Below are 22,740 nucleotides of genomic sequence, written 5' to 3' on the forward strand. Positions count from 1 at the left end.
TGCACAGCCAAACAGCCCAGGCTGTGGGAGACAGGAACCGCACCCACAAAGGCTGCCAGCACACAAGTGGTACATTACTGATGGCGACCCCCTGCAGGCGTGCGTCCCTTGCACATCACATGTCCACTCACGGTGACCAGCAGCCATATACTGACCAGCTGACCAGAGACCTGAGACAGCAGCAAGGTTCCAAGCAGAGAGCACAGGGTCTGAAACCCGGAGATACGAGGTTTTCCAGCTCTAGGACCGTGGGCAGGTGGGCTGACCCCTGACCTCCACGTGACGAAGGGACGTGGTCAACACAGGTTTCACGGGTGTCCATGGACTGCCCACCCGATGGCAGGTGCTATACGCGTTACCAGCCTTCCCCTGATCCCGAAGAACATGAAGAAAAAGTTTGGATTCTGTCTAGCGGGATTTCGTAACGAAGCTGCGATGAACCTGCTCCCTTATTAATAACTTTCAAAAAGACAGTGAGTCTTGATAGCTAAAATTAAATGAGGTCAAAAGGCTCTCTCTTTGGAGATCATCTCTCATTCATCTCATTTTTCCGAAGAGGAAACTGAGGCCCAAGGTCACACAAAGCAAGCCTCACTGATCCACAGACTGGAGGGAAAACGAGAGGACGATCATTGTGGCTCCCTGACCTGGAACCTCGGGACCAGCCCGCGGAGGCCGGGGCGGAGGAATCCCGCCTCCTCAGAGTCAGTGTTAATTAACTCATTTCTCTTTTGCCCTTTTCCTATTGTTCCGAGAAGCAATTTCGACTCCGGGCCCCTCTCTCCCACTCCCAGCCACTGCATAAAACTGTCACAGATTAAATCAGATTGCGCAGTTTTCATCAGGGAGCCTCCAGCTCTCATTCTCCGGGGGGCATTCTCACTCCGCTCAAATGAAAGCCTCTCTCGCCTCAGTTAACTCCTTCGTGGAGACGAGGAAGCCAGGGAACAGACCACCGAGGAGATTTCTGGTGGGTGATTTTGGAGGGCTTCTAGGCTAGCCGCAGCCCCTGCTCTCACAAAGCAGACGAGCAGCGGACAGAAGGGGCTGGAATGCGAGAGAGAAGGCGTGCGTTAGACGGAGCCCCTGGGCTGGCAGGAGTGACTCGACCTTCCTCGGCTCGCGACCCTGGGTAGGTTGGACTTGAATTTCTTACAGGGACCCCAGTTTTTCTATCTGAATGCTGCACATTCTCGCCTTTTTCCTCCTTTACTGGATACCAGGGATCGCCCCCAAAATACCACGAGAGCCTGTGAGGAGACGTAGAATGCTGCTGGGAAGGACGGAGATGTCAGAGTTCACGGTGAAGGTCGGCAGCCTCTTCCTGACTAGCTTTCTGTACGGCTGTGGGTGAAAGAAGGGGAGGGACAGGCATCAAGGTGCCAGCCTGCCACTCAGACATGGCTCTGGTCGGCAGAGGCCACAGGCTGGAGGGAAGTGGGTGCCAGCACTCCTGGAGGGGTGGGGTTCAGGGCACAATCTGTTGGTGCTTTGTGACACCTGCTACCATGTGTCTGGTGAGAGACAAACTGGCATTGCTGAGGGCACTGTGGTGGGGGAGGAGCTGGGCTAGGCCAGCACACACCTGCATCAGAGTTTTCTCCCCAGGCACTCAAAGGCCTCAGTGGTCACAGACTGGGTGGCTCAGGCCCAGAGGCAGCTGGGGGGGTGGGGGGAGGGATCCAAGAAGAATGAGGAGTAGGTGGTGGCTGGCCTGCATGGCACAGCCTGGGCACATTATGCACCCATGGCATGGAGTCTGTGTGGGATAGCCTGTGCATGTCACACGTCTGCTTTGTGAGGTCTGCATGGGATAGCCTGTGCATGTCACACGTCTGCTTTGTGAGGTCTGCATGGGATAGCCTGTGCATGTCACATGTTTGCTTTGTGAGGTCTGCATGGGATAGCCTGTGCATGTCACACGTCTGCTTTGTGAGGTCTGCATGGGATAGCCTGTGCATGTCACACGTCTGCTTTGTGAGGTCTGCATGGGATAGCCTGTGCATGTCACACGTCTGCTTTGTGAGGTCTGCATGGGATAGCCTGTGCATGTCACACGTCTGCTTTGTGAGGTCTGCATGGGATAGCCTGTGCATGTCACACGTCTGCTTTGTGAGGTCTGCATGGGATAGCCTGTGCATGTCACACGTCTGCTTTGTGAGGTCTGCATGGGATAGCCTGTGCATGTCACACGCCTGCTTTGTGAGGTCTGCATGGGATAGCCTGTGCATGTCACACGTCTGCTTTGTGAGGTCTGCATGGGATAGCCTGTGCATGTCACATGCCTGCTTCGTGAGGTTTGCATGGGATAGCCTGTGCATTACACACCTGCTTTACAAGGTCTGCATGGGATAGTCTGTGTGCATTACACACACACATTCTGTGCAGTGCTGGCAGCCTTTCAGAGCACAGGTTTGCTCCTTCCCCGGTACCGTCTGAGACGGGGCCCTGGGCAGTGCCTGTCCCTACTGCGTCCCTGCTCCCACATGGCCCTGCTGTCCTCAAGGCACTGGCTCAGAGCCCAGACACTTCAGCTGCCCGCCAAGTGTCTGCTCAGCTGAGGGGAGGTGGGTTCCAGTTTCTGAGCATGCATTCTTGAGTGTCTTCACCTGGCCAGGGCCTGGGGACAAGGCTGGCTGGTGTTGGGGTGATGTTCTTAACACCTTCCCCACCCAGAGAAAGGATCCCGCCACGCCCGAAGGCATCCCCCCGGACCCCAGGCTCTATTTGTGAGAGCGGGGAGAGAAGGGCCCAGGCTTTGCCTTAGCAAGGGCCTTGCCCTCTGCAGTCACCAAGGCTGGGAGCAGCTGAAGGCGATGGGGGGGTGGGGTGCACCTAGTGTAGAATCTGAGGCCCTTCCAGTCCCGCCTTCTGTGCTGCAGCTCGAGTCTGCTGACTGTGCAAGCTGGCAGTGACGTGGGGAGTGTTACAAAGCATCACCAGGTTATGCATGATGGCGTGTGTAACAGTGTAGCCTATATGGACTTCTACAAATCCCTCGTTTGTTTCCCCTTCTTTCTTTAATAACCCAGGAGTCCCACCAGATACCATCTGTTCCCCTACATCAGGCAGTGTGCAGCCCTGCCTGTTCTGACTGCGAGGTCTTTCCAGAAACTGTGTGGGTGGTCCCCGACTTAAGACTGCTCAGATTACCACGTATACACTTTGCAAAAGCAATGCGCATTCTGCAGAAACTGTCCCAGGAATCCTGAATTTCGATTTTTTTCCCCTGGCTCACAACATAAGATACCATTCTCTCTCGTGGCGCTGGGCGATGTGGCAGGGTGCAGCTCCCTGTCAACCCCATGATCCTGGGAGAGTACCACGCAGTGTGCAACAGGTCACGTGGCTGAGACACATTTCCGATTCACAGTATTCTCCATTTACGGAGATGGGTTTTTCAGGATGAGGCCCACCACAAGCCAAGGAGCAGCTGGATGTGTGAGGCACAGAGGGGACAGATGCCAGCTGCGAGTTGGCCTGGCTGACTTAGGGGCCCTTCCAAACATCTAAGAGCAGGGGGAAAATAAGTTAGCAGCTGGGCTGGGGCCTGTCCCTTCTCTCCTGTCTCTGTCCCCATCAGACAGGGGCAGCTCTATCTGTGGGCGTGGCCTTCTCCAATCCTCTTGCAGGGGGCAGCTTCCCCGAGACTCTGTTCTGTGGTTCTCTACGTCCCTGTACCAAAACACCTGTTCGAGGGCGCAGAATTCGCTCCTTTTCAAGGACATTAATGCCAACAGACCAGAGACGGGCAATGTCCACGACTAACACGTGTTTGACCTCAGGCCGCACTGCAAGTGTTCTGCGTGCTATGAATCAGCTAGTTTTGCAGCCATAACCCAAGGCTGTCCTATGATCACCCCCTCCGCAGGCCAGCAAATCTAGCAACTTGCTGCAGACCAGCCACCTGGTATGTGCACAGCCGGAAGGCACGTGGGGTAGCCTTCCTCCAGAACCCACCCTGGAAACGGTAGCGGAGCAAAGGGGCAAGTTAGCATCTGTGGGGCACATCTTAGCTCCACCACCACTTGCCACGTGACTCTGCACCTGGCACCTCTTTGAGACTCAGTTTCCTTCACAGCAAAATGGGTTCATGGAGGCAGGGACTTGGCAACACGCAAAAGCAATGGCAGAGTTGAAAGTCCCTGAGCTGTACTTGTTAAGAAACTCAGAGATGAGAAAAGGCAGGACCCGTGAGGGCCCTCCCTCATCCTTTACCACTCCCAAGCTGCGTGCGCCCTGAATTCCCGCTGCAAGGCGGCTGGTGGCCAGGGTTCCTGAGCGCGGGTCCTTTGTGGGCCCCCCGGAAACGTCGCTCGGCTTCCGACACAAACCCTGCCTCCTGTCCTCAGAGCAGAGGAATGGAAACTTCTGCCACCAACAGTCTCTGCGAGCAACTTCCCTCTCTGTGGTTTGTCTCTGTCATTCCCTTGATAAAAGAATGTGAGCTGCCAGTGTCACCGAGGTTCACGAATCGCATCTTCACACACAAACGGCCGCCCTCCGAGAGCAGGCTGTGCGAGAGGATGCGCCATGCACTCTAAACTGGGTCATTCCCCACTGCCAGGGCGCGCGGCGCGGCTGACTTTCCGTGTGTGTCTCCTGTGCCCCAGGCTCCGAGCGGCCCCGGCGGCCCCAGCAGAGAGACAGATGGGGAACAGCGTGAAGTCCACCCCGGCGCCCCCGGAGAGGCCTCTGCCCAGCTCGGACGGTAAGTCTGACTCTTGGCTCACTCTCTTGGCTCTGTCCCGGGAGAGCCCGAGGGAGACGGGTGGTTGTAACTGCCCCACAGGGCACTGACACCTGGTGAGGCTGTCACCTCACTGGTCTCTGTGCTGCGTTTGTGGCTCAAACGCTACGTACTGAAAAGTGTAAGAGGACGGAGTGTGTGGCACCCCTCAAGGATGCTAAAGAGTTGGCATGTGGAGGTGGCTCTCCAAGACCAGTGAGCTCAGTCCCTGTGCTCTAGAGGTGAGGAAGCTAGGGCTTGCAGAGGGAATGTCACTCATGTCACTCGCCATGCCCAGAGTCAGATCCCCACGCCGGGGCAGCTGACTCTGAGAGCCAGTTAGCCGCTTATCACCGTCTGCACGGTTAGCTGCAAGAGCCTCACCAGCATCCGGCTGCCAGGCTGACGCTCTTTGTGACCACTCCCGGGAAAGAAAGCATGCCTGCGTCCCCTGGGCAGAGGCAGGGGGCCAGCCTTCTAGAGGTAGAGCACAAGCCTGCCACCTCGTCACTGCGGACCAGGCAGCCTTTTCTTTTTTACAGATTTATTGGAAAGTCAAAGTTACACAGACAGAGAGAGGGAGGGAGGGCAGGAGGGAGAAAGAGAGAGAGACAGAAAGTGAGACAGAGGTCTTCCATCCACTGGTTCACTCCCAGGTGGCCACGACAGCCAGGCTGGGTTGGGCCAAAGCCAGGAGCCCAGAGCTCCATCTGGGTCTCCCACGTAGGTGGCTGGGACCCAAGCACTTGAGCCATCATTTGCTGCTTTCCCAGGCAGATTAGCAGGGAGCTGGGTCGGAAGTGGAGCAGCCACGACATGAACTGGCACCCATATGAGATGCGGTGTTGCAGGTGATGGCTTCACCCCCTAGGCCACAACGCTGGCCCTGATACAGGTTTTGAAAAGATGCCAGGTTGGGACAGATTCCCAAGGCTACAAAGAGTTCACAGCCACTGGGAAGGAACAGCAGGGAACAGAGGGCTAAGGCCGAGGGCCGGATCCACTGTGCCCCCAGCTCAGCAGTGCTGGTGACTCTAATGCCCTTGAGTTCACTGCTGAGGATTCCTGGGGTGGGCACTGGGCAGAGGGCACAGCGTGTGGGTGCCCTGGAGGACTGAGAAGGGGAAGGTCAGGGCAGCCACCTGTCCCTCGGCGCCTGCAGGGTGAACACCAAGGGCGATTTTAGGACACTCAGGCCTCCCACCTTCCATCCTGCCTCGGGCCTGGTGTGCATCTCCCGCACCATGACTACCCTGGGCTGCCCCGTGCCCCGCAGCACCGCACTGGGCAGAGTTCCCCGAGCACAGACAGCCATCCTGCCCACCACGCCGGATCCCACCCTGCCTTTGGCTTTTGCTCCTTGCCTGGCTGCACCGCTCACGCACGTGAACGTGGGGAGACTGCCAGCTCCACCTGCCAGTCAGACCCTAGGGCAGCCTTACCGGCCCTTATTTTTCTAGTGACTCCCCTCCTCAGGTGAAAGGAGGACAAACAGGAGGAATGTTCTCCTGGAGTCTGCACGCAAGGTGGAGCAGAGTGTATGTGCTGGGGGCCCGAGAAGAGAGGGGCTTCTCTACCTCCCATGCAGACCCCAGAACAGGATGCCCTTGTGCAGGCAGTCCCCTGCCTGCTACCACTGTGGGGAGGCAGCTTGGGCTCCATTTTCACCTTCTCCAAACTGGCTCAGGTCACAGCCTCCTCCGCTGGCCAAGAACCAGTGCTAGAAATCTGCCAGTGCCATGCCCAGGGCTGGGCAGGGCTGGGCAGGGCTGGGCTCCGGAAGCACCTGCCCCGGCCCTTGTTGTGTTGTGGTCTCTCAGCCCAGGGCACAGGGTATGCTTGAACAAGCCTCAGGCAAACAGTGGCCTCTAAGGACTGGCCCATCTGCCTTTCTTTTTCAGATGCAAATCGTAATGAAGTCAATTTCTCTTTTTCCATTGTGTGGGTGGGAGGGCACCTCTACAGAGAAGGTGAGGGGTCTCCCCACCCCTCCACCCCTTGGTTGAGAGAATTCCCCAGGCCTACCCAGCCTATGATCCAGGCAACCACATCAAGCACTGGTGGGGTGCTTTTTCAACCCCCAACCCCACCCCCCAAAATTTCCCTTATCACCCATCCTGACTTTGTTTCCTCTTCTCTCTGACGTCAACCACGGAGGAGAGGAAAGTGTAGTTGGTGATGCTTTGGTCCCTGTCTGCAGGCTGCCCAGGGTTGGGGTCCTCATGGCACGAGCGCCCTCTGAGCTAAGTCTCCTTCTTAGGTTAGTCTCAAACACGGAGGAGATGGTGCAGCTCCTGCTCCTCGCTTTAGGACACAGGTGGTCTGGCCCCGTCAAGGCAACTGCAGGCGACACTCGAAATTCATTAAGTGCACCGCAGGCTAATTTTTAACTTGGTAATTTTGTATGACCCATGAATGATGTTATAAATACCCAAATGGCCCCTGGCAGGAAAAAAAGGTTTAGGCCAACACACACGTACAGCTACCTCTGATGCTAGATGAAATGTCCACGGGCCCAGGGCACTGCTGCCCGGGCCCTGCACAGGGTCAGCAGGATGCCGACCTGCACGCTCTCCCCACACCAAGACTGGCTGCCTCGGGGCATCTGGCTCTTCTCCCAAAATAAGCTTCCCGACACATTCTTCATTAGTCCGCTTCGCAGGGGCTAGAGCGTCACCAAGCCCACGGAGGCAGCAGGACTCGATGGAAATGGGCCAGGTTTCAGAGGCAAAAGATCCTGACCCAGCTTTTGGAAACACAAAGAGCCTCACAGACTATAAGGTCCCAATCTGTCCCTGTAACAAAAGGAGAAACCAAGATTTGGGGCCAAAGATAACTTTCTGTACAACTGGAGCTATTAAGAATATTTACTACTCTTATTAAGGACTAGGGTGGGCATCTGGTATGATGTTTAACTCACTACTTGGGAGGTCTCCTAGCAGGAGTGCCTGGTTCAAGTCCTGGCTGCTCTGCTTCTGATCCAGCTTCCTGCCAAGGCACACCCTGGGAGGCAGCAGATGACGGCTCAAGGACCTGGGTTCCTGCCACCCATGTGGGAGGTCCAAGTTACGTTCTAGGCTCCTGGCTTCGGCCTGACCCAGCCTTGACTGCTGCAGGCATTTGGGACAAGTGAACCAGTGAAGGAAAGCTCGCTCTCTATTAAGAATGACATTCTTAAGAGATGATCATGATGTTCCAAAGACTAACACCTGAAAAGCAGACCTAAGCAGTCCCAGTAGCTGCTGAGCTCCGCCCGGGCCTGATTCTTCACCTCCTCGTTTCCACTCGTTCAGCCGGCTCCTTGCTGAGTTGAGCTCTCAGCAAGTATTGTGTATTTTAAACTTCAGTTTCTGTTCTCACCAAACAGAGCTGGTGTTTAGATGAGAAGACATTGTCGCATCAAAACACAGTTGGCGGAAATTGGCCCCGGGTGATGGAACAGTAACCCTGCTCCCCTGAGAAGGGTGCCAGCTGCCTGCCACTCACCGAGGCAGACTCTAAATGTACGATTTATCATGAATGCTTACCCCAATCAAAGGAGGCCGATGTGGCTATCGCCCTTTTTACACATGAAGCAACCCAGCTCAGGTTAGTTAAAAATAAAATCTTTCCCCAAATCGCAGAGCTATTAAGTGGTGAAGGTGGAATTGAAGCCAGGTCTGATTGATTTCAAAGTCCATTCTCTTTCTACAAAGCTCCCCTGAAAATTCTCTCTGGATTTCTTCTTTCATGCCTGGCACATATTTCTTTACTTAATTCATTTTCTTATCTTAAGCCTGCAATAATTCCACCTCCTTCCTCAGCATGCCCCATCTGATGGAATTCAAATGCTCAGCCAGTCACAAAGCCAGGAGCCTCGGGAGTACATGGTGATATGCTTGAACTTCAGGAGTAAACTTGAATTTCCTACCTTACAGAAGACCAGGGACGTGTTGGGAGGGGTCTCGGCACCATAGCTTGCTCAGAAAGGCCCCCTTCCCCACTGCCATACCTTCTGGTTTCTAACACTGATGATGCAGGGAACGGGGACCCATACTAGACCCCCTGCCAAGGACCAGGATGGGCCACGGAGTCCTTAAGAAGAAGCCCAAGGCTGGCGCCGCGGCTCACTAGGCTAATCCTCCGCCTAGCGGCGCCGGCACACCGGGTTCTAGTCCCGGTCGGGGCGCCGGATTCTGTCCCAGTTGCCCCTCTTCCAAGCCAGCCCTCTGCTGTGGCCAGGGAGTGCAGTGGAGGATGGCCCAGGTGCTTGGGCCCTGCACCCCATGGGAGACCAGGAAAAGCACCTGGCTCCTGGCTCCTGCCATCGGATCAGCGCGGTGCGCCGGCCGCGGCGGCCATTGGAGGGTGAACCAACGGCAAAGGAAGACCTTTCTCTCTGTCTCTCTCTCTCACTGTCCACTCTGCCTGTCAAAAAAAAAAAAAAAAGAAGAAGAAGAAGAAGAAGAAGCCCAAGTGGTTTCTAGGTGTGAGAGCTGTCAATTCGTCACCATGGGACAATGGCTTCAAAGGGAAGTTCTAGGGGTCAGAGGTATGGGTGTAGCAGGAAGGCTGAGGCTCCCCTGGAGCTCCTGGGCAGGTGGCCTTGGTGTTGACTGAGGTGGGAGGAGCAGGCCAAGGGACAGTTCATGTGCTCCAGGCTAAGGGAACAGCTTCTGCAGGGGCCTTGGGGCCAGGAGCCTGGCAGCTTTGAGAAAGAGCGGCCACACTGAGCCGAGGTGGCGAGGAGCATGCTAGCAGGAAGTCCTTTCAGATACGGGGCCATCAGTCTGGAAAGAACAGAGTTCCACCAGGGAGCCATTCTCCAGCCGCTCGTCCTACAGATAAGGAAACCCAGGCAGCAGAAGGGAAAGACGCTGCCGCCTGGGCCAGGGTGTATCAGCCCCAGCCTCTGGGCACATGTATCGGAAGCTGAGCAAGTCACGGGCCTGAGGCCCCCTCACAGGCCCGGCGTCCTCCTGGGCTGCCCCTCATGTTGTGTTTGCAATTTCAAGTTCTGCTTAGGCGGACCTCCTGATTTGCATAAGCGACTCGCCCCACCACATCTGGATCAGCCCCTTCTTAGAACTCGGGACTTGGGGCTTCAAAGCCAGCACCAGGTTACACAAGGAAAGGCTCCCTGGTTTTTGGAATTCAGGGAGGCGGGAAGTGGGGTGCGCCCCTGTGGGCACAGGGAAGGTAGGCAGGGAGCTAGGCCTGTGGTCCTGCCTCTCCAGCCCTGGCATGGCCCCTCAATGCTTTTTCCTAGGACTCTAAGGTCGCCAAAGACCACGTTTTGTTTCCATCTCACCCCAGAAGCTCTTGCTCTTACCTGGTGTACTTGTGACTCAGCCTCCCCAAGGGCACAGCCTGCTGGAATGCCCTGTCCACTGTGCTACCTTGTCTCTGATTCACATACCCACTGGTGACCAAACGTTTCTCCAAAACCCTCATCCATCCCCCTGACTCATTCTACTCTGCGACCTTTCTTTGTCAAAGAGACTTGTGACTTGGAGACCCTGGGACATCTGGGTTGTAGGAGGCAGGATCTGGGGGTGCCAGCGTGGGGGCGTCTTGATCCTAGTAGGCAGTCAGTTTAGGCACAGAACTCGCCCGCCGCTTGTGGGCCGGAGTTTCTCCAGATGTCCCTGGGGAGAGGGACCAGGGAATGCCACCTGCCAGGGCGGTGTCTGTGTTCTCTAGTATGCGAGCTCTGTGAGAGCAGGGGGCCCGGTCTGCTCTGCTCGCCAATGCCTGGCTTGAGGCAGATGCTCTCTGAATAACTGCTGGTTGAATGAATACATGGTGCGTTCCCCAGAATTCTGAGTTCAGATGCCCAGCCAGCAGGTGGAGCGATTGTTGGCACAGCCAGCAATGACTGTATTTGCTAATCTGTAACACAGAGGATTTCCCCACAAATGTACCCCAAGATCACCCTGCACCTAGTGCATCTCAATTATGGTAAATCACTAAGGATGTAAGACAGATATACTGCCTAGCATCAAAAAGCAAATTCCGGGGCCAGGGCTGTGCCACTGCCCGTGACACTGGCATCCCACACTGGAGCACTGATGCCAGTCTCAGCTGCTCTGCCTCTGACCAGCTTCTTGCTAATGCTCTTGGGAAGGCACGGAGGATGGCCTGGGTGCCTGGGCCCCTGCCACCATGTGGGAGACCAGGATGAGGTCCTGGCTCCTGGCTTCGGTCTGGCCCAGACCTGGCTGTTGTGGCCATTTGGGAAGTAAACCAGCAGATGGAAAATCTCTCTCTTTGCCTCTCCCTGTCTGTCGCTCTGCCTTTCAAATGAACAAACAAATCCTTTCAAAATAAAAGCGGCTTCCTACATTCTCACTTTATCTCTACATAAGCTGTGGTCACATGAACCAAGTACAAAGCATTCCCTCCTTTTCAAGACCTCACTAGAATTATTTTCCATACACATGCAATGACAAATATTTTTCTTCTCCCTCCTCACCCCTGACAAAAGTCTCTACTCAACAGATCCCCAACATAGCTCCTTATTACATGCAGGAATCTCAAAAAGCTCATGGAAAATGGAATTTTAAAAAGCAGCTCATTTTGGTGCAAACATTTTTGAAACCAGTGCATGGTTTTTGCATATGATGCATTTTCCGTGAACTCTGAAGAGCCCACCCCATTCTAGGAGGAGAAGTGCTTCCTTTCACCTCAGAGTTGGTGACCTCACCTGTCGTGGGGCCACAGGGCTCTTTCCCCAGGGAGGGGACCGGAGACAATGGGAATAAAAGGGACTTCTTTGTATCTGAGAGACACAGCTCCCATCTGCCAGTTTACGCCCCAAATGCCCGCATCAACTGAGGCTGGCCAGGGCTGAAGCTGGGAGCTAGGAACTCAATCGAGGCGTCCTGCATGGGGTGGCAGGGACCCCACTCTTTGAGCCACCACTGCTGCCTCCCACAGTCTGTGTTAGCAGGAATCTGCAGTCAGAAGCTAGAGCCAGGAATGGAACCCAGGTACTCCAACACGGGATGCAGGCGTCTTGACTACCAGCTAAATGTCTGTTTAACATCAGGAGGTGATGCTATAAACATTCATCTTATCTCCTAAGGACCTTGGAGGGAGGCATTATTACCCCCGTTTAAAGAGGAAAAGATTGGGGCCAGTGCCATGGCTCACTTGGTTAATCCTCCGCCTGCGGTGCTGGCATCCCATATGGGCGCCGGGTTCTAGTTCCGGTTGCTCCTCTTCCAGTCCAGCTCTCTGCTGTGGCCCAGGAAGGCAGTGGAGGATGGCCAGGTGCTTGGGCCCCTGCACCCACATGGGAGACTAGGAGGAAGCACCTGGCTCCTGGCTTCGGATTGGCACAGCGCCAGCCATAGCGGCCATTTGGGGGGTGAACCAATGGAAGGAAGACCTTTCTCTCTGTCTCTCTCTCTCACTGTCTAACTCTACCTGTCAAATTTAAAAAAAAAAAAAAAAGAGGAAAAGACTGAGTTAAGGAGACACAGGGGCAGGACCTGAAGCCCAGTCCTGGGACTTCAGCTCACAGGCCTCAGTCTACTGGTTTTTCGGGTGAGAACACCAGAGCCAAGGCAGCTAGAAGGCAGGAGTGTGCCACCAGCCCCAGGCTCCTGCAGGTGCCTGCACCTGCCACACCCCTGAAGAGGAGGCCACTGCGCCCTGCAGGTCAGAGCTGGAGGCCCAAGGAGCCCATCACCCCCACACCCTCCCCTCCCAGGCGCCTTCCAGGACCTTGTGAGTAAAAACACCTGGTGCCTCTGTCTCCCCAGGTCTGGAGAGTGACTTCCTGGCTGTGCTGAGTGACTACCCGTCTCCTGACATCAGCCCCCCAATATTCCGCCGCGGGGAGAAGCTGCGGGTGATATCCGAGTGAGTTCACTTTGCAAAACTTTCACAACCCTCACAAGTGAGTGAAGCTGGTCTGGGGGGCGTGGCTAGCGTATGGCTAGTCATCCAGCTGCAGTCAGCCTGGTCCCCACTGTGAGACGAGAAACCAGGTGCACACTGCGACTCTCCTCCGTGGCTCCTCATTGCCTGGGAGATAAAGATTTCCTTTGCTTGCCTTGGCTTTTGACAGTGCTTGGGAGTCAACTTCCGCTTCTCACAGTGGCCTAGCGCCCATCACATGGGCGGTGTGCAGCCAGGGAAGTAAGACTTGGGTATGAAAACATGGCCACTGATGAGCAAAAAGCATGGCTCTCTGGCCTGCTGTCTCTCTAGCCTAACTGAAAATGGGCTGAAGAACTGAATGAATGAACAAACAGCTCCTCTATTTACAGCCCCACTGATGTGCAGCCATTTTTGACTCGATGGCAGGGTACCCAGCAATACAGGAAAATTGATTTTTACAAAGGCTCCTTCGCTGGGTGCATCAGCTGGTGCTACCCGGGGGGAATGGTTTACCAGTTAGCCTGGTGTGGGCGGCCGTGACTAGATGTACATATTCTAAAAAGCAGGCTTTCCGGTGGAGTGATTCTGGTTACTGTGGCCGAGGACAGACCTCGGAAGAGAGCTGTCCACTCCAATCGCTCTGTCCACTCATCTGTTGCCGTCACTAACCTGCGCACCCGGTCCTGTCTGTTCTTGTTCCTGCAGTGAAGGGGGCTGGTGGAAAGCCATCTCACTCAGCACTGGCCGCGAGAGCTACATCCCTGGAATATGCGTGGCCAGGGTTTACCATGGGTGAGTACATTTCTCAGGTAGATGCGCTGGAATGCTGGCAGCTCACAGGGGGCCAAGCATGCTGGTGTGGACGGCAAGGAAGGTGTTGACTTGAGAAAGGAAGCTCCTGCTCCCCACTCGGCCCATGAGTCAAGAGGAGACCTTGGCCTAATTCATCACTCTTTCCTGGGATGAATGAAAGAAGTTAGCTCACGGCTCTCCCACACTGCACCTGGCTCGTGGCCGCACCACAGCACACCTGGCACGCGGCAGCAGGCACTCAGAAGCGGTGATCACTACACAGCAGGGAGCTGCGGCTAGACACCTATCTGTCTGGAGCCCAGTGCTGCCTCGGTCGCTCACTGGCCTATGACGGTGGACAAGGTACTTAACTTTCTAGGCCTGTTTCCTTTCCTCCACTGCCAGACAGACATCCAGGACAGTGACAGGGGTCACAGTGTGACCCCCGAGTACAGGGCAGTGAGGAGGATGAGATGGGAGCAAAGCCAGGGTGAAGGGCACGCTCAGTCCACCCCGGCTGCCTTCTCATCAGTGTGCAGTTGGAGCCCTGCGGTGCGCACCCACTGCTGGAAACGCTCCAAGAACCGAGGCGACGAGTGCAACAGGAAGAGGAAGACACAGTTCAGAGTCGGCCTTGGCAGAGGAGAAAGCAGCACCTGTCTTCTGTGGCTGTGCAGGTGAAGGTGTGTGGCCTCCCGGGCATGGAAGGACGGCCCACCTGGGCTCCAATCCTGACTCCCCCGCTTCCACAGATGGGCCTTGGCAAACCCCCCTAACCTCCTTGAGCTTCCTCGAGCCTCCTCGAGCCTCGGGCTCCTGAGCTGTTAAGATGCCACAGCTGGATCCCAGCAAAGAGGTGCCCCACACGCAGGGAAAGGGGGAGACGGAAGAAGCCCCATTTTCATGCACGGTAACGTGAACTTCCTGGGGACCGCACCTGCCACACGCACGCTGTCTAGCGAAGCAGAGCTAACCGCCTGGACACCCTGGAGGCTGCAGCGATGATCCTAATTATGAGCAGTCGACACGATTGCTGGGCTCAGGATGGGGACGGTGGGGGAAAGCCGGGCAGTGGCTGCGGTGCGAGGCACGTCCTGAAGGAGACGCGAGCTGCGGACCCTCCTAGGTCAGCTGCGGGTCCTGGGTCCTCACTCCTCTAGCAAACGTGCCCAGTGCCTCCGTGAAAATGACATGGAGCTGAAGCGGCCAGGAGCTAGGAGCAACAAGAACCCAGATGGGCGCACAACAGCCCCCCGAGTTACCCGTCTCACAGCCGCAGCAGCATTCCTTAGCACAAAGAACAAACGGGGCGACACGGTCAAGGACTGGGATGCAGAAGGGCTGTCCCTGCAGAAGGTCCTCCAGGTCTAGCTGTGTCAGTCGCTGACATGGCTACTCGGACAAAACCCTTCAGCACTCTGACCCCTCTGTGGGAGAGGGAGACAGTGAGAGGGCCGAGGTGAGGGCCACCTCTCCGTGCTTCCCGCAGGAGGCGGCCCTGAGTTAGCGCTCTCTTGTTACTGCTGTGTTGCTTTCATCCTCGGGAGTGGACTTTCATGTAAGGACTTGAACGCACGAGTGCTTGCCACATACACGGAAATAATTAATGCATCATGCACTATGCAAGCCGGAGAAATTGCTGAGCTATTTGGTCCAGTGCAGCACACCATGGTCTCTACAACAAAGCTGTTACAACAATCAGTGCACAGCTGAGGGAAAGCTGCTGTCGCAACGCTGCGTCTTCTCCCAGGGTGCTCAGGGAGCACTTGACCAACCTGCTCCTGTGCCACGGAGGATGGGAGCGGCTGCACAACAGGGCAGGGTCAAGAGTAGCCATGGTGTGCAGGGACTGGGCCTGCGGCATAGAAGCCAGGGCACACTGAGTCACAGGGTCTCCCACACGGCAGTGTGCACCTGCTCCTAAGGACACACCAGCCAGCTGCCAACGGAGTATTTCCTTCCCTGCTGAGATCTGGCAGAGGTGGATCTGACAGACGAGCAAGGGCCTCTCCTGGGAACACAGATCCCTTGTGTCCAAGCAGCTTGCTAAGAGCACGCAGAAGGGCTGGCTCCCCTAAGGCAGGTGAACCCTCTACTGGATAACTGGGCCACAGCATAACACCTGCTTTTCCTCACCAAATGAAAAAGCAAGAATCACAAATAAGCGTATAGCTCAATGACAAGTGTGTTCAAAGTCTGCAAGGACAGGGGAGACAACCAGGAAATACAATGACTGCAAAGTGACACTTGTTAGGCCAGTGAAATGCTGTACTGCCATTTGTTTCTTCCTTGTGGCTACTCCCTCATTCACAAAGATATACCAACAGCAATTCCCTGGACACAAAGCCACAGCCCCCACGACAGACATCCCTACAGCGAGCAGACGATCAGAGAGACATACAGTAAACAAAGCACCCAGCAGGCACGTTAGCATGTGTTGTAGTGCGCATCAGTTACATCATCATCTGGACTGGGGACACCCCTGCTAGCCCTGGAGAATAGGACGAGGAAGACATCGTACGCATTGCTGTATCGTCATCTGGTGGAACACCTGGCACAGGAAATTCCATTTGGAAGATTAAAAATATGAACGACTGAGGGGGCACCTGTCCCCATCTTTTCAATTCCAGCAGCTTGACATCACTCAGGCCTGAGTTTCAGGTTCACTTGGACATGACCAGGATGCCTGTTGGCCTGCCTGTCCTTTGTGGTGGTGGTGACTGGGGGTGGGGGGTGTGCTCAGGTCACACTCGGGATGCTCACTGTCATCTTCCCACTTCCCAGCTGGTTGTTTGAGGGGCTGGGCAGAGACAAGGCCGAGGAGCTGCTGCAGCTGCCAGACACGAAGATCGGCTCGTTCATGATCAGAGAGAGTGAGACGAAGAAAGGTGAGTGGCCCGGCTTTCCGTGCTCAGGGCAGACAGGCAGGGTCTGTCCCTGGCTGACTCAGTACAGAACTCCCTTAACCTCTTCCCATGGGCATGCAAATCCGCCATGTGTGGTCAGCGCCCTGCAGCCCACATACCACTGGGGAGGCAGGCAAAGCCAGGCAACCAGAAATGGGGCCATTCTCCCTGGCCCTGAATGGTATCAGGCCCTGCACCTCCCGCTCAGAGCCTTCCATCAAGTGAGAACCAAAGTGAATGCCAGGTGTGGGTGATGTGCTGCGGGAAACCGAGCGTGGACGCTGCTGTAGGCCTGGCCTGGCCTCTGTGATGGGACAGATTAGTGGCTGAGTTTTCTCATCTGTGAAATGGAAGGAAACCCCTCCCTCGTAAGGCTGTGATGAGATTCAAATGTCCTAACATCTGGAGGGCTCTTGCCACACAGGAAGCCCTCAGTGGGAGGTCCCTCTGCAGCTTAGAGAACCAGGGCGCACAGAGGCCTGTGCTCACACAGCCACTGCCACCTGCTCCCTTATGACTGCCTGGCCCCAGGGCAAACAGCCCTAGCAGGGGCTCTGTCCTGCATCCCAGCAAAGTCTCAAGTCATAGCTTCAGCCCTGAGAATTAATCAGCCCTGACCTCTGCCTCCCTTACTTACAACACGGGGGTTAACTGGAGACAAGAGCTTAGTACCAAAGGCTTCAACTCTCAGAAGCAGAACACCGAACCGCTACAACTTCCCCCAGCTAAATCATAGCTAATAAAACCTTTCACATGTAGAAGATGCTTGCAAGCTCTGAGCCTGCTTCGTGTACACCCGCAGTCAAAGGGGTGCTGCGCACCTACTAAGAGCCAGCGCCTCCTGGGGCCCTTAGTGAACAGGTGCAGCAGCCTGGCATTGGGGAAGCAGGGACTTGGGGGCTAAGGCCCTCCTAGTGACACTTCGCTCTCAGAAACCTGAATGCACTGTGGGAGTACAAGAGCAAGGCAGAAACAAAACCCCATGTGCGTGTCCCTGGGGTCCCCTGGCAAGATGCCCAGACTCAGGGCCACCTCAGCTGGCACAGCCACGGGGAAGAAGAGCCCAGTGCGGGCGCCACAGCTCATCCAAACAGGAAGATGCCCTCAGGCAGATCTGCAGGCAGGCTGGGGTGGGAGTGGCAGGCAGCTCCCTTGGGGACACAGAGTTCTGACGATTTTCCACCCCCTGCCCTTGACCATACTTCCAGTTCCCGTTGACATGACGAGAAGTCACTCGCTGGGGAGGGGAAGGGGGCAGGCCTGGGGCACATTTAAGTACATCCTTCAGAAGGTTCTACGCAGGCACTTCAAAGAGTTCATGGAAAATGGAAGCAAAAGATAACTTACTTTTGGTGTGAGACAGAACTGAAATCCATGCATACGTGCAATCTTCAGAAAGTTGATGAAAAAAAGTCATAAAAAAACTATATATGGATTTCAAAAGGTTTTTGCCCTACAATAAGCTTATATTTAATCCCACTTTACACAAACCTTTGGTGGTGCCTTGCTAGGAAGCCACACGCAGGCTGCCCTTCCCACGCTGGGTGTCTGCCCGTATTCCCAATTTCTAAAACACTTGGGGACAATGCTTCCTGGGATCTTTTGGAGAATTGACAGAGATGTTGCTTAGCAACAGCTCAGCCCCCTGCTCCATTCTGACAGCCGAGATTCAATAGACACCAGTTCTTCCCGTCTCGTGGCCTCCTGAGCGTATGTCCAGTCCTGAATTCCCAGAAGACAGAGCCAGCAGAATCCCCAAACACCGCCCAAGTCCACTTCTCTGTTTCAGCTGGGGAAATCAAGGCTGAGAGAGGTGATGGCAGGAGGCTGAGGTCCTCCTCCCTGGGTCCAAAAACGCTGACGGGAGAACCACACGGCTTTCCCACGCTTCTTTGGTATACCTAGAAACACGCCTTACCGGCCGCTTGCTCTCTATCTGAGAAAACCAAGCTGAAGTTCGAGGGACAGGAAAGGGGGTGGGACTGTAAGACCCCACCATCAAAAGGAAGAAGACAGCCGTGGAGACATGCACAGGGAATGACCACAGATCTTGGATCTCTGGGTTGCAACCAAACTATGCATTTAGTTTGTCCTAAGGGGTTGCAGAAGTGTGAGGAAGCACCCCAAACGTCCACCTCAAAAGGCCAGGGAGAGCCGGCGCCGTGGCTCAATAGGCTAATCCTCCACCTTGCGGCGCCGGCACACCGGGTTCTAGTCCCGGTTGGGGCGCCGGATTCTGTCCCGGTTGCCCCTCTTCCAGGCCAGCTCTCTGCTATGGCCAGGGAGTGCAGTGGAGGATGGCCCAGGTGCTTGGGCCCTGCACCCCATGGGAGACCAGGAAAAGCACCTGGCCCCTGGCTCCTGCCAGGATCAGCGCGGTGCGCCGGCTGCAGCGGCGGCCATTGGAGGGTGAACCAACGGCAAAAGGAAGACCTTTCTCTCTGTCTCTCTCTCTCACTGTCCACTCTGCCTGTCAAAAAAAAAAAAAAAAAAAAAAAAAAAAAAAAAAAAAAGGCCAGGGAGTGTGAGTGCTTGGTGCAGCGGTTGAGCCCTGCTTGAGACACCAGTGTCCCACACCTGAGAGCCTGGGTTCAAGTCCAAATCCACTCCCAGTCCCAGCTTCCTGCTATTTTGCACCCTGGTAGGGGGTGGACAGTAAAAAGGCTCAAGCAGTTGGGTCTCTGGCCCCATGTGGGAGACCTGGATGGAGTTCCTGGCTCCTGGCTTTGGCCTCGCCCAGCTTCAGCTGTTGCAGGCATTTGGGGAAATGGAGGATGGACAGAAGATCTCTGTCCTTCAGATAAGAAGGAAGGAAGGGGAGAGGGAGGGAAGGAGAGAAGGAGGGAGGGAGGAAGAGAGGGAGGAGGGGAGGGAGGGAAGGAGGGAGGGAGGAAGGGGAGAGGGAGGGAAGGAGGGAGGAAAGGAGGGTGGGGGATTAGGCCTGTGCACTTGGGAACCCATATTGGGTCCCAGGGTCCAGGCGTGTGGACTGCTAAAATAACACACTCTATGGTCTCTAACCACAGAGCCCAGTGGCAGTGGGGGTAACACTCTGTCTCCGTGGCGCTGGGCTGTTGGTGGCTGCCCCTGGGTGGGGACGTGTGGGCACCGCTGACATCTGCTCGGCCTCCGCAGGTTTTTACTCGCTATCTGTGAGGCACAGGCAGGTGAAGCATTACCGCATCTTCCGCCTGCCCAACAACTGGTACTACATTTCCCCGAGGCTCACCTTCCAGTGCCTGGAGGACCTGGTCAACCACTACTCTGGTAAGGAACCCTCGGTGAGGACCAGAGGCAGGCGCCTGGCTACCTGCTCGGGGGCGCCAGCAGGCAGGCCTGTGCCCAGCTCATCCCCAAAACGCCTCTGATTTACTCCTGCTCCCTACGCATCTCAAAGCCGCCCTCTTCCTACCTGTAAACAGGCCACATCAGCAAGCCCCATCCCACAACCACAAGCACGCTGCACTTCCTGCCTGCCATGGGCCCTCCGGGGCTTTGCTCCGCAGTGCCACTCATTTCCCCTTTTCTTGTCGTGGCCAGCAGCAGCCCAGCTCCTCGATGAAGCCCCAGGGGAACGACTCACGCACACGCTCCCTAGCCCCTGGATGTGGCCCAGTTAGTCCCGTCCTGGTCTGCACTGCCCACCAGCTCTAAGACTAGGGACTGTATCTCTCTCCTTTCTGAGTCCTTCCTGCACCCAGGGCCGAGGTCCAGAGGTTCCCAGGCTGCCTCTGCCCCAGACACCCGGGGGAGGGGGCACAGTGGGGTCAGAGAGAGAGCGGAGTCGGACAGTGGAAGGCTTGGGCACCAGCTCTAGTTGGAACGCTGTCCCCATAGGAAAGAGGTCAGTGCTGGGCATTTGGCTAAGTTTCCAGAGACTGGCTGGGAAGTGCCGTGTTGATGTCCCAGGTCCCAGGTCCCAGCTGGGCAGGTGCTGGCGGGGTCACTGCCTCCTGGGGCCTCCCTCCCTTTACTGGTGGAAGGCAGGTACTCATTGCTCCTGTCTCCCAGGGGTGCTGAGGAGTCACAGAGGGAGTGCGGGCAAGGGGCTGTGCAGGGTGCCGGGCACACCAGCACCAGCGCCCACCAACTGGCCTCAGCTTTTCCTTGGTCAGGACTTCCTCCTCGCACCTCCTCTGCTCAGGGAGAGGAGGCGAAGAAGCAGCTGCTCTCACCCCTTCCGGGTGCCGACCTCATGCTCCTGGGGGAATTTGTTCTTTAGGCTCTGGGGTCGTGAACCAAAGACATGAAGGGTATTCCAAGGGGGAAGAGCCTTGCATTGTCATGGCTGCCCTACGAGAAGCAGCAGTGATAAAGAGATCTAGGTGTGGCCAGAGGCAGGGCCCAGCTGGCATCCGGCTGTGGGAGACCCTGGCCAAGGTCCTCCACCACCCAGAGCTGTGCTCTCCACTCATGGAGGGTGGGTGACCGGCCACACGGGTCCTCTAATGTATCCAGCCAAGCCTGGTATGTGCCAGATGCAGAAAAAATGATATCTAAGGTGGTTCCTGGGATACCCGAAAACCCAGCAGCTCGTTAAAAATGAAAGAGGAAGGGAGTCCTGGAAACGGCCCGTTTTTACTGGGTATGAGCACAGGTTGTTTGTGGTATTTGGCTTTTAATAACAATCATCAAAGTGATGTGGAGACCAGAAGTTTTGCATACACTAAAGCAAACATGAGAAGGCTACTGCCCCAGCAAAGTGCTGACAAACCAGGAGGGGAGGCCACCAGGAGGCCGGGTCCAGAACACCTGTGTCCACCTGAGGCACTGGATTGGGGGGAGGATCTCACCCTCAGGCCCCAGCCGTCGTGTCACTCAGTGGTCCCAGTCATCGGTTGACCTCGGCAGAGGTCCCCAAGTAGAAAGAGCAGAGATTCTTCCTGGAGGCACTGAGTCAGAGATGCAGAGCGCCAGATCTGGCACATGACCTCATTTTGCAGGTTGCTTTCGGTTCTTGTGCTTGTGCCTTTGGGGAGATTGCCTAACATCTCAGAACGTCAGTCTCTGCCTCTATAAATGGGGATTAAATGCCTCTGCAGGCGTGGTGCACGGGGAAATCCTGGTGCCTAAAAGACTTCGTGCACGGAGGTTACTGAAAGAGTGGAGGCACAAATATGGCTGGGAGGAGAAAGGGCAGTGGCCTGGGGACGCTGACCTCGGAGCTCAGGGAGTGACAGCAGAGCGACCAGGCCAGCAGTGAAGATCGGGCTACGACACACTGGTGCGTCCAGACCCAGAGCCAGGGGGAGCGCCTTGCTTCTCTGCCTCAGAAGCTCTGCGTCGCTCATAGACCAACCGCCCGACTCTGCGTCAATGAAATGGGTTTCGGTCACATGGTCACATGTTCCGTCCCCCAGCAAGTGACGTGACCCTGGACGCCTCAGTTTCCTCAACCCCAAATGGGTCTGGAAAATTCCACTGCACCAAGTAGACGTGGGCCTCAATGAGATGGAGGGGTGAGGCTGGCTCAGCCCTCGGCCTGTGCTACCAGCTTATAAGGCAGAGTGCTTGTGCTCCTGGCAAAACAGAGCCTTAACCTGTCCCAGGTGGGACACACGCCATGAGCATGCCAGGACTGTGCCATGGCCGAGCTGACTCTGCCAGTCTGTCTCTCACTCCATCTGCCTCACCTCCTAACCTGGGAGGTCATTTCAATTTCCAGCCATGACAGGCAAATTATTTGAGATTCATATCCAATTATGCTTCCCACTGACCTCACCGTGCCACCTCATCTTTTTCCTGAAAGGCCCCATGTGGGTGGACCCTTGAGTCCCCGGGGAAAGTCCCACTGCACCCACGGAACGGGGCATCGTTGCCCGATGGGCTGGTGTGCTTCTCGGGCTACAGTTTCCTTCTGTTCTTTGGCAAATCGGGTGGGAGGGGGAGGTGGGAGGGATGTGGCGCTGAAAGCAGTGACAGGTGGGCTCCAGGAAGCGGCGGGGGCAGGGGTTTCTGTCCTGCTGGAGACCAGGGCACTGCACGTCTGTGGTCCCTGTGCTCCTGGGGTGGGGGGCAGAAGCAGCCCTGGGCTGTTCAGGCTAAACCAGGGGGCAGAGTTTCTGCACCTGCTCTCAGACACCTCTTTCCCACAGGGACCTGGGCTCCCAGACCCGGAGGCCTTGTCTTAATGTCCCTGGGAGCTCAGCTCTCTCACATGAGCCAAGGAGACAGAAATGGGTTCCCTCAGTTTCCTCTCTCTCCGCCCGAGTACATGGGGTAGATGGAGATTTCCTTCCCTCTGTCTTGGGCCCCGTGCTCTCTTCTGCCTCTGGATCATTGCTCCCACCTCCTTCCCTGCGTCTTTTGCGCTCCTGTGCCCTCCTCACTGCCACCCCACCCCCACTGCCTCCCATGGCTCCCTTTCCCTTGCTCCTTGACTCCCGTATTTCTGTTTCTTTTCCCTTCCATTTCCTTTCCTCAGCAAGGCCGCCTTGCTGAGGC

At 56.0% G+C, this 22,740-nt stretch overlaps 2 protein-coding genes across 9 annotated transcripts in view; both read left to right on the plus strand.

The window, feature by feature from the left end:
- The window catches only part of LOC138846302 (UPF0449 protein C19orf25 homolog), a 251,330-nt gene that overhangs the window by 93,926 nt on the left and 134,664 nt on the right, over positions 1–22,740 (plus strand). The gene's annotated exons all lie outside the window — the stretch shown is intronic.
- LOC100339379 (Src like adaptor) overlaps positions 1–22,740 on the plus strand; it is a 33,496-nt gene that overhangs the window by 8,048 nt on the left and 2,708 nt on the right. Inside the window, exons 2-6 of one of the 3 annotated variants that reach the window (XM_008255928.4) lie at positions 4,614–4,711; positions 12,478–12,577; positions 13,304–13,390; positions 16,175–16,278; positions 19,432–19,563. In XM_008255928.4, the coding sequence (XP_008254150.3) occupies positions 4,651–4,711; positions 12,478–12,577; positions 13,304–13,390; positions 16,175–16,278; positions 19,432–19,563 (484 nt within the window). In that variant the 5' untranslated portion in view covers positions 4,614–4,650. Of the gene's footprint in view, positions 1–4,428; positions 4,712–12,477; positions 12,578–13,303; positions 13,391–16,174; positions 16,279–19,431; positions 19,564–22,740 lie in introns of those variants that run through there. The other 2 variants (XM_070060058.1, XM_002710550.5) reach the window with 2 other exon arrangements.

The sequence above is a fragment of the Oryctolagus cuniculus genome, chromosome 17 (genome assembly GCF_964237555.1).
Source record: "Oryctolagus cuniculus chromosome 17, mOryCun1.1, whole genome shotgun sequence".
NCBI classification, from domain to species: Eukaryota; Metazoa; Chordata; class Mammalia; order Lagomorpha; family Leporidae; genus Oryctolagus; species Oryctolagus cuniculus.